We start from the raw sequence: 16,258 nt of genomic DNA, 5'->3' as shown, positions 1-16,258 counted from the left end.
AAAAGTCCCAAGGGCCTGTTTCCATTGTGGTCCTGTAGGCCTACATGGAAATGTTTGAGAACCACTCAAGCTCAAAGCCGCTCATAAAAAGCAGACATGGCAACACTATCCTAGTTTAAGTCCAGCTCATGAGTTATAATATATCTAGAGAACGGACGGCCCTGCCCCCACCTATTCATTTCAATGGAAGCTGCACACCCGGAAGTACACTCTACTTCCGCATGACGCCAGCGTTGTCAAAAGAGCATGCGCACTAGAGTTTTCAGACGACGGACGCACGCGTCCGCGACCCACTGTTTTGGGATCCACTGCCTGATAAGCTATAACCTCAAAACCACGCACAACCTGTGCGAAACACCAGAGAAAGAGGGAGTCCCGTGGAGAACACGTTGCTCCAACATGGCGGATCAGTCAGAGCTTCGAGCGGAGCTGCAGAAACATCTGGACAGTTTGGACATAAAGACCAGCTGTGTGGAACATCCTGCGGTAAACACTAAACATACTATATCATCTAGCCCTGGTCTCTCTCTAACATTAAACCTACTTTATATCTAGCTCCAATCGGAACCTCTCCCTCCGCTATGTAGCTCCGAGATGAGGTCCCCACGCAGCTCTGTGCCGTTTGAGCAGGACATTTTGAAATATTTTCCACTATACATGATCCTTACCCTTTTCCGCACATCGTATCCAAAAAGTAAAGGTTTTCTACGCTAATCTCAGATGTTTCAACTTTTAGCGGAAAAGAAAAATCTAACTGACGGGTTGGAACAAGTGTTTAAATCGCTTAAAATGTCAGCCTGTGGCCAGTCAACCCCCCGTCCGCATGCGCAGTGCTGCTCCCTTAAGATTGCATTGGTAAACATGGCCACAGACATTTTAAGCGATTTTAAAACGCTTATTTCAAACCGATTTTTCTTTACCGCTAGAAGTTAAAACATCTGAGAGCAGTGCAGAATACATTTACTTTTTGGATGCGATGTGCGGAAAAGGGTAAGAATCCTGTATAGTGGAAAATATTCCAAAATGTCCTGCTCAAACGGCACCGAGCTGCGTGGGACCTCATCTCTGGGCTGGCAGACTCGTAGACCTAACATTACACTTTACTCTTTAGTAAAAAATAAACAAAACTACTTCGCTACTCACCGAAACAAAGGCTGTTTTGTGTTGTTGAAAGTCTATTCTCCAGGGTGGGAAGCCTCTCAGCACCCCCACCTACTCTGTAGAATACACTTTATGGGCAGAAAATTAAATATGTCCGTCAGACGGAAATTATTTAATTTACTCCACTGCGCCCCCTACAGATTGGGTCAATGGTAATTTATATTGAGCAGAACTGTAGGGGGCGCAGTGGAGTAAATGAAATAATAATAATAATAATAATAAAATATTTAGCTCTGAGATGTAGTGGAGTAGAAGTAAAAGTACTGAAAACTGGAAATACTGGTTACTTTACAACACTGCTGTTGTGTTTTACAAAATACCAGAACGTGTGAAAACCAGCTCTGTTTCACTGTGGTGTGCATGATGCAATGAATGTGAATTATTGATCTGTTATATTTACATAGGGACTGTATAGTTATGTTATATTTACATAGAGACTGTATAGCTATATATATATATATATATATATATATATATATATATATATATATATATATATTATATATATATATATATATATATATATATATATATATACTTGAGGTTGCCAGGTTGGTGGCTGCTAGAGATACTGTATAGTTACATATTATATTAAGTTATATTTAGATGAGGTTGCCAGGTTGGTGGCTGCTAGAGAGACTGTATAGTTATGTTATATTTACATGAGGTTGCCAGGTTGGTTTGATTGTTTGATTGAATACTTTATTTAGTAGTGTGTTTTACAAACTGACACGTGTTCAATTGCTGATATTGCCTGCAGTGACTCCCAGTCACCACTAGAGCATGCTGGATTACCACTCCTCGTCCTGCCCAACACAGCAGTGGCTTTGCAAAGAGCCTCACCGAAATAAATACAAACAATGTTGATTAAATATTACATTAATATATTAATATATATATATTAACCATTTAGATGCTTTTGAGAACCATCTCCCTGGTCATTATAAGATTCATTGTTTTCATGGTTAGGTTAGGTTTACATTTAGGAAAGGATTCATGTTGGGGTTAGGATTAGAACATATAGAGCAGAGGTTCTCAACATATCTTGGTCCAGGGACCCCCCAGAAGCAAAGATTTGAGTTACAAATGGTTGCTTTAAAAAAAAAAATACATACATATTCAAAGATTTTCACGATTTTTCAAAAATAGTAGATCTACAAGCTCATAGTGCGGCTTGTATATCTGCTATTTTTACGCTGTGGTATGATCAAGCAGGGCGTTAATTTACTTTCACAGAAAGTTGGAATATGGAGATTCCTGCCCGACGACAGCCAATACCAACGTGGGTTTGACCTCTCAGAGTTGTCCCCCCCCCCCCCCCCCCCCCCCCTCCCCACACAGGTGTTTACAGTGGAGGAGATGATGCCCCACCTACAGGAAGTGAGCGATGGCGCCGTGACCAAGAACCTCTTCTTGAAAGACAAGAAGAAGAAAGGCCTGTACCTGGTGTCAGCCCGCCATGACAGACAGGTACATAGAACCACCATGACAGACAGAGGTACATAGAACCAGCGTGACAGACAGGTACATAGAACCACCATGACAGACAGGTACATAGAACCAGCATGACAGACAGGTACATAGAACCACCATGACAGACAGGTACATAGAACCAGCATGACAGACAGGTACATAGAACCAACATGACAGACAGGTACATAGAACCAGCATGACAGACAGGTACATAGAACCAACATGACAGACAGGTACATAGAACCAACATGACAGACAGGTACATAGAACCACACCATGACAGACAGGTACATAGAACCACCATGACAGACAGGTACATAGAACCACCATGACAGACAGGTACATAGAACCACCATGACAGACAGGTACATAGAACCAGCATGACAGACAGGTACATAGAACCACCATGACAGACAGGTACATAGAACCAGCATGACAGACAGGTACATAGAACCAACATGACAGACAGGTACATAGAACCACCATGACAGACAGGTACATAGAACCACCATGACAGACAGGTACATAGAACCAACATGACAGACAGGTACATAGAACCACCATGACAGACAGGTACATAGAACCAGCATGACAGACAGGTACATAGAACCGCCATGACAGACAGGTACATAGAACCACCATGACAGACAGGTACATAGAACCACCATGACAGACAGGTACATAGAACCGCCATGACAGACAGGTACATAGAACCACCATGACAGACAGGTACATAGAACCAACATGACAGACAGGTACATAGAACCACCATGACAGACAGGTACATAGAACCAGCATGACAGACAGGTACATAGAACCACCATGACAGACAGGTACATAGAACCACCATGACAGACAGGTACATAGAACCGCCATGACAGACAGGTACATAGAACCAGCATGACAGACAGGTACATAGAACCACCATGACAGACAGGTACATAGAACCAGCATGACAGACAGGTACATAGAACCACCATGACAGACAGGTACATAGAACCACCATGACAGACAGGTACATAGAACCAGCATGACAGACAGGTACATAGAACCAGCATGACAGACAGGTACATAGAACCAGCATGACAGACAGGTACATAGAACCACCATGACAGACAGGTACATAGAACCACCATGACAGACAGGTACATAGAACCAGCATGACAGACAGGTACATAGAACCACCATGACAGACAGGTACATAGAACCACCATGACAGACAGGTACATAGAACCAGCATGACAGACAGGTACATAGAACCAGCATGACAGACAGGTACATAGAACCAGCATGACAGACAGGTACATAGAACCACCATGACAGACAGGTACATAGAACCACCATGACAGACAGGTACATAGAACCAGCATGACAGACAGGTACATAGAACCACCATGACAGACAGGTACATAGAACCACCATGACAGACAGGTACATAGAACCAGCATGACAGACAGGTACATAGAACCAGCATGACAGACAGGTACATAGAACCACCATGACAGACAGGTACATAGAACCAGCATGACAGACAGGTACATAGAACCACCATGACAGACAGGTACATAGAACCACCATGACAGACAGGTACATAGAACCACCGTGACAGACAGGTACATAGAACCACCATGACAGACAGGTACATAGAACCACCATGACAGACAGGTACATAGAACCACCATGACAGACCGGTACATAGAACCACCATGACAGACAGGTACATAGAACCACCATGACAGACAGGTACATAGAACCACCATGACAGACAGGTACATAGAACCACCATGACAGACAGGTACATAGAACCACCATGACAGACCGGTACATAGAACCACCATGACAGACCGGTACATAGAACCACCATGACAGACAGGTACATAGAACCGCCATGACAGACAGGTACATAGAACCACCATGACAGACAGGTACATAGAACCAGCATGACAGACAGGTACATAGAACCAGCATGACAGACAGGTACATAGAACCACCATGACAGACAGGTACATAGAACCAGCATGACAGACAGGTACATAGAACCACCATGACAGACAGGTACATAGAACCACCATGACAGACAGGTACATAGAACCACCGTGACAGACAGGTACATAGAACCACCATGACAGACAGGTACATAGAACCACCATGACAGACAGGTACATAGAACCACCATGACAGACCGGTACATAGAACCACCATGACAGACAGGTACATAGAACCACCATGACAGACAGGTACATAGAACCACCATGACAGACAGGTACATAGAACCACCATGACAGACAGGTACATAGAACCACCATGACAGACCGGTACATAGAACCACCATGACAGACAGGTACATAGAACCACCATGACAGACCGGTACATAGAACCACCATGACAGACAGGTACATAGAACCACCATGACAGACAGGTACATAGAACCACCATGACAGACAGGTACATAGAACCACCATGACAGACAGGTACATAGAACCACCATGAGAGACAGGTACATAGAACCAGCATGACAGACAGGTACATAGAACCACCATGACAGACAGGTACATAGAACCACCATGACAGACAGGTACATAGAACCACCGTGACAGACAGGTACATAGAACCACCATGACAGACAGGTACATAGAACCACCAATGACAGACAGGTACATAGAACCAACATGACAGACAGGTACATAGAACCAACATGACAGACAGGTACATAGAACCACCATGACAGACAGGTACATAGAACCACCATGACAGACAGGTACATAGAACCAACATGACAGACAGGTACATAGAACCACCGTGACAGACAGGTACATAGAACCACCATGACAGACAGGTACATAGAACCACCATGACAGACAGGTACATAGAACCACCATGACAGACAGGTACATAGAACCACCATGACAGACAGGTACATAGAACCACCGTGACAGACAGGTACATAGAACCACCATGACAGACAGGTACATAGAACCACCATGACAGACAGGTACATAGAACCACCATGACAGACAGGTACATAGAACCACCATGACAGACAGGTACATAGAACCACCATGACAGACAGGTACATAGAACCAACATGACAGACAGGTACATAGAACCGCCATGACAGACAGGTACATAGAACCAACATGACAGACAGGTACATAGAACCACCATGACAGACAGGTACATAGAACCACCATGACAGACAGGTACATAGAACCAACATGACAGACAGGTACATAGAACCCGCCATGACAGACAGGTACATAGAACCAACATGACAGACAGGTACATAGAACCACCATGACAGACAGGTACATAGAACCACCATGACAGACAGGTACATAGAACCACCATGACAGACAGGTACATAGAACCACCATGACAGACAGGTACATAGAACCAACATGACAGACAGGTACATAGAACCGCCATGACAGACAGGTACATAGAACCAACATGACAGACAGGTACATAGAACCACCATGACAGACAGGTACATAGAACCGCCATGACAGACAGGTACATAGAACCACCATGACAGACAGGTACATAGAACCACCATGACAGACAGGTACATAGAACCAGCATGACAGACAGGTACATAGAACCAGCATGACAGACAGGTACATAGAACCAGCATGACAGACAGGTACATAGAACCACCATGACAGACAGGTACATAGAACCAGCATGACAGACAGGTACATAGAACCACCATGACAGACAGGTACATAGAACCAACATGACAGACAGGTACATAGAACCACCATGACAGACAGGTACATAGAACCACCATGACAGACAGGTACATAGAACCACCATGACAGACAGGTACATAGAACCACCATGACAGACAGGTACATAGAACCACCATGACAGACAGGTACATAGAACCAGCATGACAGACAGGTACATAGAACCACCATGACAGACAGGTACATAGAACCACCATGACAGACAGGTACATAGAACCAGCATGACAGACAGGTACATAGAACCACCGTGACAGACAGGTACATAGAACCACCATGACAGACAGGTACATAGAACCAACATGACAGACAGGTACATAGAACCACCATGACAGACAGGTACATAGAACCACAGTGACAGACAGGTACATAGAACCACCATGACAGACAGGTACATAGAACCACCATGACAGACAGGTACATAGAACCACCGTGACAGACAGGTACATAGAACCAACATGACAGACAGGTACATAGAACCACCATGACAGACAGGTACATAGAACCAGCATGACAGACAGGTACATAGAACCAGCATGACAGACAGGTACATAGAACCACCATGACAGACAGGTACATAGAAACCAACATGACAGACAGGTACATAGAACCCAGCATGACAGACAGGTACATAGAACCACCATGACAGACAGGTACATAGAACCACCATGACAGACAGGTACATAGAACCACCATGACAGACAGGTACATAGAACCACCGTGACAGACAGGGTACATAGAACCACCATGACAGACAGGTACATAGAACCACCATGACAGACAGGTACATAGAACCACCATGACAGACAGGTACATAGAACCACCATGACAGACAGGTACATAGAACCACCATGACAGACAGGTACATAGAACCACCATGACAGACAGGTACATAGAACCACCATGACAGACAGGTACATAGAACCACCGTGACAGACAGGTACATAGAACCACCATGACAGACAGGTACATAGAACCACCATGACAGACAGGTACATAGAAACCAACATGACAGACAGGTACATAGAACCGCCATGACAGACAGGTACATAGAACCAACATGACAGACAGGTACATAGAACCACCATGACAGACAGGTACATAGAACCACCATGACAGACAGGTACATAGAACCACCATGACAGACAGGTACATAGAACCACCATGACAGACAGGTACATAGAACCAACATGACAGACAGGTACATAGAACCCGCCATGACAGACAGGTACATAGAACCAACATGACAGACAGGTACATAGAACCACCATGACAGACAGGTACATAGAACCGCCATGACAGACAGGTACATAGAACCACCATGACAGACAGGTACATAGAACCACCATGACAGACAGGTACATAGAACCAGCATGACAGACAGGTACATAGAACCAGCATGACAGACAGGTACATAGAACCAGCATGACAGACAGGTACATAGAACCACCATGACAGACAGGTACATAGAACCAGCATGACAGACAGGTACATAGAACCACCATGACAGACAGGTACATAGAACCAACATGACAGACAGGTACATAGAACCACCATGACAGACAGGTACATAGAACCACCATGACAGACAGGTACATAGAACCACCATGACAGACAGGTACATAGAACCACCATGACAGACAGGTACATAGAACCACCATGACAGACAGGTACATAGAACCAGCATGACAGACAGGTACATAGAACCACCATGACAGACAGGTACATAGAACCACCATGACAGACAGGTACATAGAACCAGCATGACAGACAGGTACATAGAACCACCGTGACAGACAGGTACATAGAACCACCATGACAGACAGGTACATAGAACCAACATGACAGACAGGTACATAGAACCACCATGACAGACAGGTACATAGAACCACAGTGACAGACAGGTACATAGAACCACCATGACAGACAGGTACATAGAACCACCATGACAGACAGGTACATAGAACCACCGTGACAGACAGGTACATAGAACCAACATGACAGACAGGTACATAGAACCACCATGACAGACAGGTACATAGAACCAGCATGACAGACAGGTACATAGAACCAGCATGACAGACAGGTACATAGAACCACCATGACAGACAGGTACATAGAACCAACATGACAGACAGGTACATAGAACCAGCATGACAGACAGGTACATAGAACCACCATGACAGACAGGTACATAGAACCACCATGACAGACAGGTACATAGAACCACCATGACAGACAGGTACATAGAACCACCGTGACAGACAGGTACATAGAACCAACATGACAGACAGGTACATAGAACCACCATGACAGACAGGTACATAGAACCAGCATGACAGAACAGGTACAATAAGAACCAGCATGACAGACAGGTACATAGAACCACCATGACAGACAGGTACATAGAACCAACATGACAGACAGGTACATAGAACCAGCATGACAGACAGGTACATAGAACCACCATGACAGACAGGTACATAGAACCACCATGACAGACAGGTACATAGAACCACCATGACAGACAGGTACATAGAACCAACATGACAGACAGGTACATAGAACCAACATGACAGACAGGTACATAGAACCAGCATGACAGACAGGTACATAGAACCAGCATGACAGACAGGTACATAGAACCAACATGACAGACAGGTACATAGAACCAGCATGACAGACAGGTACATAGAACCACCATGACAGACAGGTACATAGAACCACCATGACAGACAGGTACATAGAACCACCATGACAGACAGGTACATAGAACCACCATGACAGACAGGTACATAGAACCACCATGACAGACAGGTACATAGAACCACCATGACAGACAGGTACATAGAACCACCATGACAGACAGGTACATAGAACCACCATGACAGACAGGTACATAGAACCACCATGACAGACAGGTACATAGAACCACCATGACAGACAGGTACATAGAACCACCATGACAGACAGGTACATAGAACCACCATGACAGACAGGTACATAGAACCACCATGACAGACAGGTACATAGAACCACCATGACAGACAGGTACATAGAACCACCATGACAGACAGGTACATAGAACCACCATGACAGACAGGTACATAGAACCACCATGACAGACAGGTACATAGAACCACCATGACAGACAGGTACATAGAACCACCATGACAGACAGGTACATAGAACCACCATGACAGACAGGTACATAGAACCACCATGACAGACAGGTACATAGAACCACCATGACAGACAGGTACATAGAACCACCATGACAGACAGGTACATAGAACCACCATGACAGACAGGTACATAGAACCACCATGACAGACAGGTACATAGAACCACCATGACAGACAGGTACATAGAACCACCATGACAGACAGGTACATAGAACCACCGTGACAGACAGGTACATAGAACCACCATGACAGACAGGTACATAGAACCACCATGACAGACAGGTACATAGAACCAGCATGACAGACAGGTACATAGAACCAGCATGACAGACAGGTACATAGAACCACCATGACAGACAGGTACATAGAACCACCATGACAGACAGGTACATAGAACCACCGTGACAGACAGGTACATAGAACCACCATGACAGACAGGTACATAGAACCACCGTGACAGACAGGTACATAGAACCACCATGACAGACAGGTACATAGAACCACCATGACAGACAGGTACATAGAACCACCATGACAGACAGGTACATAGAACCAGCATGACAGACAGGTACATAGAACCAGCATGACAGACAGGTACATAGAACCAACATGACAGACAGGTACATAGAACCACCATGACAGACAGGTACATAGAACCAACATGACAGACAGGTACATAGAACCACCATGACAGACAGGTACATAGAACCAACATGACAGACAGGTACATAGAACCACCATGACAGACAGGTACATAGAACCACCATGACAGACAGGTACATAGAACCACCGTGACAGACAGGTACATAGAACCACCATGACAGACAGGTACATAGAACCAGCATGACAGACAGGTACATAGAACCAACATGACAGACAGGTACATAGAACCACCATGACAGACAGGTACATAGAACCAACATGACAGACAGGTACATAGAACCACCATGACAGACAGGTACATAGAACCACCATGACAGACAGGTACATAGAACCACCATGACAGACAGGTACATAGAACCACCGTGACAGACAGGTACATAGAACCACCATGACAGACAGGTACATAGAACCAGCATGACAGACAGGTACATAGAACCAACATGACAGACAGGTACATAGAACCAGCATGACAGACAGGTACATAGAACCACCATGACAGACAGGTACATAGAACCACCATGACAGACAGGTACATAGAACCAACATGACAGACAGGTACATAGAACCACCATGACAGACAGGTACATAGAACCACCATGACAGACAGGTACATAGAACCACCATGACAGACAGGTACATAGAACCACCATGACAGACAGGTACATAGAACCACCATGACAGACAGGTACATAGAACCACCGTGACAGACAGGTACATAGAACCACCATGACAGACAGGTACATAGAACCACCATGACAGACAGGTACATAGAACCACCATGACAGACAGGTACATAGAACCAACATGACAGACAGGTACATAGAACCACCATGACAGACAGGTACATAGAACCACCATGACAGACAGGTACATAGAACCAGCATGACAGACAGGTACATAGAACCACCATGACAGACAGGTACATAGAACCAGCATGACAGACAGGTACATAGAACCAGCATGACAGACAGGTACATAGAACCAGCATGACAGACAGGTACATAGAACCACCATGACAGACAGGTACATAGAACCACCATGACAGACAGGTACATAGAACCAGCATGACAGACAGGTACATAGAACCAACATGACAGACAGGTACATAGAACCACCATGACAGACAGGTACATAGAACCACCATGACAGACAGGTACATAGAACCACCATGACAGACAGGTACATAGAACCAACATGACAGACAGGTACATAGAACCAACATGACAGACAGGTACATAGAACCAGCATGACAGACAGGTACATAGAACCAACATGACAGACAGGTACATAGAACCACCATGACAGACAGGTACATAGAACCAGCATGACAGACAGGTACATAGAACCAACATGACAGACAGGTACATAGAACCAACATGACAGACAGGTACATAGAACCAACATGACAGACAGGTACATAGAACCAGCATGACAGACAGGTACATAGAACCAACATGACAGACAGGTACATAGAACCAGCATGACAGACAGGTACATAGAACCACCATGACAGACAGGTACATAGAACCAACATGACAGACAGGTACATAGAACCAACATGACAGACAGGTACATAGAACCAACATGACAGACAGGTACATAGAACCAACATGACAGACAGGTACATAGAACCAACATGACAGACAGGTACATAGAACCAACATGACAGACAGGTACATAGAACCAGCATGACAGACAGGTACATAGAACCACCATGACAGACAGGTACATAGAACCACCATGACAGACAGGTACATAGAACCAACATGACAGACAGGTACATAGAACCACCATGACAGACAGGTACATAGAACCAGCATGACAGACAGGTACATAGAACCAGCATGACAGACAGGTACATAGAACCAACATGACAGACAGGTACATAGAACCAGCATGACAGACAGGTACATAGAACCACCATGACAGACAGGTACATAGAACCAACATGACAGACAGGTACATAGAACACAACACATAGAACACATCACACTATCTAGAACCACAACACATAAAACACATCACGCTATCTAGAGCCACAACACATGGAACACATCACACTATCTAGGAGCACAATGTATCATTATTTTCCAGAGCAGAGTACCGGGTGATAACTGATCTATATAGTGTTTCTATGTTCAGGTGAATCTTAGTTATAACTGATCTATATACTGTGTTTCTATGTTCAGGTGAATCTTAGTTATAACTGATCTATTTACTGTGTTTCTATGTTCAGGTGAATCTTAATGATAACTGATCTATATACTGTGTTTCTATGTTCGGGTGAATCTTAATGATAACTGATCTATTTACTGTGTTTCTATGTTCAGGTGAATCTTAGTTATAACTGATCTATATAGTGTGTTTCTATGTTCAGGTGAAACTTAGTTATAACTGATCTATATACTGTGTTTCTATGTTCAGGTGAATCTTAATGATAACTGATCTATTTACTGTGTTTCTATGTTCAGGGATAACTGATCTATATATTGTGTTTCTATGTTCAGGTGAATCTTAGTTATAACTGATCTATATACTGTGTTTCTATGTTCAGGTGAATCTTAGTTATAACTGATCTATATACTGTGTTTCTATGTTCAGGTGAAACTTAGTTATAACTGATCTATATACTGTGTTTCTATGTTCAGGTGAATCTTAATGATAACTGATCTATTTACTGTGTTTCTATGTTCAGGTGAATCTTAACGAGCTGGCTAAGAAGCTGGGTTTAGGAAGTGGAAACCTGCGCTTCGCTGACGAGGCAGCCATGTTGGAAAAACTCAAGGTGAAAATACAACCCATTGGTTCACTTTAAACACTTAAAATCTACATACATAGATTTCTCATCTCATCATTTATTTAGGTTTTGTAAACCAGTGGTTCTCAAACTTTTTCATGTCAAGGACCCCTAAATTAATTTGTATGTGGCCGCGGACCCCCATTTGAAAAGATATGCCAGGGACCCCCTTACGAGAAGATTCTTACGGCTGTAGCAGTGATTCTCAACCATTTTAATTTCAAGGACCCCCAGTTTGACATGCATTAGGGCTACGGACCCCCATTTAATGGCATTTCTATCTCTGGGACCCCAAGTTATAATATTGTAAAATCAATGTTAATTTAACTGTGAGAGCGTACCATTTGTACACTCTCACAGTTACAGACACATAAGGGTCCATTTGGTTCCTAACTATCCATCATTTAGCTGGGGACCCCCTGGAACTCCCTCAAGGACCCCAAGGGGTCCCCGGACCCCACTTTGAGAACCAATGTTATAAACATATAGTCAGATTTCATTTGTCTCTCTGTCTGTCTGTTTGTTTTGTTTATACATAATTATACATAAAACATATTATTATTTGTTTAAACATCTTTAGATTCTCTGATCTGTCTGCAGTCTGAGTGAATGAATAGTCTCGATGCACAGCGGCCATATTGGAAAGAACTACTTCCTTCACAGGTGTAAGAAATGATACTAATGAAGGCTCTGTTCCAGTTAGTGTAGCACAAAGGTTCTCAAACCTTTTTTAGTTTCAAGGACCCCAAATAACTCTGAGAGTGTACAAATGGAACCAAATGGACCCTTACGGGTCCATTTGGTTCCATTTGTACACTCTCAGAGTTACACACCCGTAAGGGTCCAATTTGGAACCCTCCTCAAGGAACCATGAGGGGTCCCTGGACCACACTTTGAGACCCGCTGGTGTAGCAGAGTGTTTCCAGTGAGTCAGAATGGCTGCTGTGTATAGAGTGTGTTCAGACTGATGCAGACAGTAGTTGAAAAATCGTAAAACTTTGTACAAATCTTTGGCAAAAAGAAATATATATATATATATATATATATATATATATATATATATATATATATATATATATATATATATATATATATATATATATATATATATATATATATATATATATATATATATTCAAATACATAACTAAAAATTTTGCTTTTGGGGGGGTCCCTGGAACAAAATATTTTGAGATGGAGGGGTCCGCTGACAAATACATATCATTTAGGGGGTCCTTGACATGAAAAAAGTTTAAGAACCACTGATATTACAGCAACATAAGTTTCTTTGTCAAAAAAACTGTTAGGATTTAGAAGACATTTGTAGAATCCCCCAGAAGCAAAGATTTGAGTTAAAAATGTTCGCTTTAAAAAAACATATAGGCCTATATTCAAAAATGTGCACAAATGTTCAAGATTTTTCAAAAAGAAAATAGCAGATCTACAAGCTCATAGATCTGCTATTTTTGAATAGCCAAAGTGTAAAATAATATATTTTTTTTAGCTCAATCCTAAAATGACAGATGCGTTCCCGTGCGTTCCCGGTCTTAATGGGTTAAGATAATAATTTGCCCCCCCCCCCCCCCTGCATTGTGTGTTCCAGGTGGGCCAGGGCTGTGCCACAGCGCTGGCTCTGTTCTGTGACAGGGACCACAGTGTGACGTGTGTCCTGGACAGAGACCTGGTCAGCGGGGGACACCAGCGGGTCTACTTCCACCCCATGACCAACACGGCCACCATGGGCCTGAGCCCACAAGACCTGCTGAGGTTCCTGAAGGACACGGGACACGAGCCCGTCCTGCAGGACTTTGACTGAATGACAAAACTATGAGCATAATCAATCATGAGGTTTTAATGTGTACACAACAGTGTCGGGCAATATTACTCAGGAGAGTATTATGTTACTTATTACATATTACTCCTTAAAAAAGTAATTATTACATATCACTTTTGCCACCCGTGAAAAAAAAAGAGATGCAACACAATCTGTTTAGCCAGCTCCTTTTAGAACTGAATCTATTTTTTGGAATAATAATAATAACTAGAAAGTACTGCTCCTGAAGAAACAGTGTGGGATCGCTAAGGATGAATGTTGATAGTATCACACTAGAAAGTACTGTTCCTGATTAATTCTGTCTTACCTATTTATATTACATATTGTGATGTCACGTGAAGCTTGACCAATCCAGAAACGGGCGGAATAATAAAAATAATAACTAATGAAGATAACATTAGTGAATAGCTGAAGCGATCCCACAATAATAATAATAATAAGAGTCACCAATCAGCCAAAAAGGCTATAAAATAAAGCATCAATCACTCTTGACCTTTTAAACTAAATGTTTTCAAAATGCAGCCAACAAAACCTGTATGTAATATTTTTTTACATAGTAATATGGTATAATATTACTGTTTTGGCAGAGTAATACCTTACACTACTCGTTACTGGGTAAAATAATAATGTTACAGTAATATATTAAAAGTAACTTGTTACTGCCCAACACTGGTACAGAATGACAAAACTATGAACATAATCAATCATGTTGCTGGATGTGGAGCGTATGTACAAACTGACCTCAGCTTTTTTATTTTATTTAGACAATGCTTAAATACTGTAAATGAGCCCTAGAAAACTTTTATGTTTAAGTAAAAAAATTAATTAAAAAGCTAAAGGATGAGCGATGCTGCTTGAACCCCAACATGTCCATTCTGGGGGGGAAAGTTCACCAAAAATAGCAGATCTACCATCTCAAAATGTGTGACGAGTTTTGAGCTTGTAGATCTGCCATTTTTGGTGAAGAGATTTGGTGTTGAGAGTTGTAATTCAGTTGTTCTGATCAAATCACTATTAAAAAGATATGATGAAACAAATCAACAACATCTTTGTGGGGGTCCCTGGTACAACATCTTTGTGGGGGTCCCTGGTACAACATCTTTGTGGGGGTCCCTGGTACAACATCTTTGTGGGGGGTCCCTGGTACAACATCTTTGTGGGGGGTCCCTGGTACAACATCTTTGTGGGGGTCCCTGGTACAACATCTTTGTGGGGGTCCCTGCTACAACAACTTTGTGGGGGTCCCTGATATAACATCTTTGTGGGGGTCCCTGGTATATATCCCAGGTATCCTGGGGGGGGGGGGGGGGTGCGACGCTTAAGCGACACGTTGTGGGCTGGGTTATGATTAAATTAAATGTTTGGAGGCTATAACTGGATACTATAATAACATGTACAA

The 16,258-nt window shown here is 43.1% G+C and overlaps 1 protein-coding gene across 1 annotated transcript; it reads left to right on the top strand.

The window, feature by feature from the left end:
- The first annotated feature begins 328 nt into the window (after positions 1–328).
- On the top strand, positions 329–15,778 carry LOC308100345 (prolyl-tRNA synthetase associated domain-containing protein 1-like). The gene is made up of 4 exons (XM_080449364.1): positions 329–486; positions 2,503–2,631; positions 12,924–13,013; positions 14,629–15,778. Exons 1-4 carry the CDS (start codon positions 400–402, stop codon positions 14,839–14,841), a joined length of 519 nt encoding a protein of 172 aa, XP_080305490.1. The 5' UTR covers positions 329–399; the 3' UTR covers positions 14,842–15,778.
- Positions 15,779–16,258: the final 480 nt, after the last annotated feature.

The sequence above is a fragment of the Gymnoscopelus braueri genome (genome assembly GCF_963280865.1).
Source record: "Gymnoscopelus braueri genome assembly, chromosome: 14".
Lineage (NCBI taxonomy): Eukaryota > Metazoa > Chordata > Actinopteri > Myctophiformes > Myctophidae > Gymnoscopelus > Gymnoscopelus braueri.
This window is presented reverse-complemented; position numbering and strand designations above follow the sequence as displayed.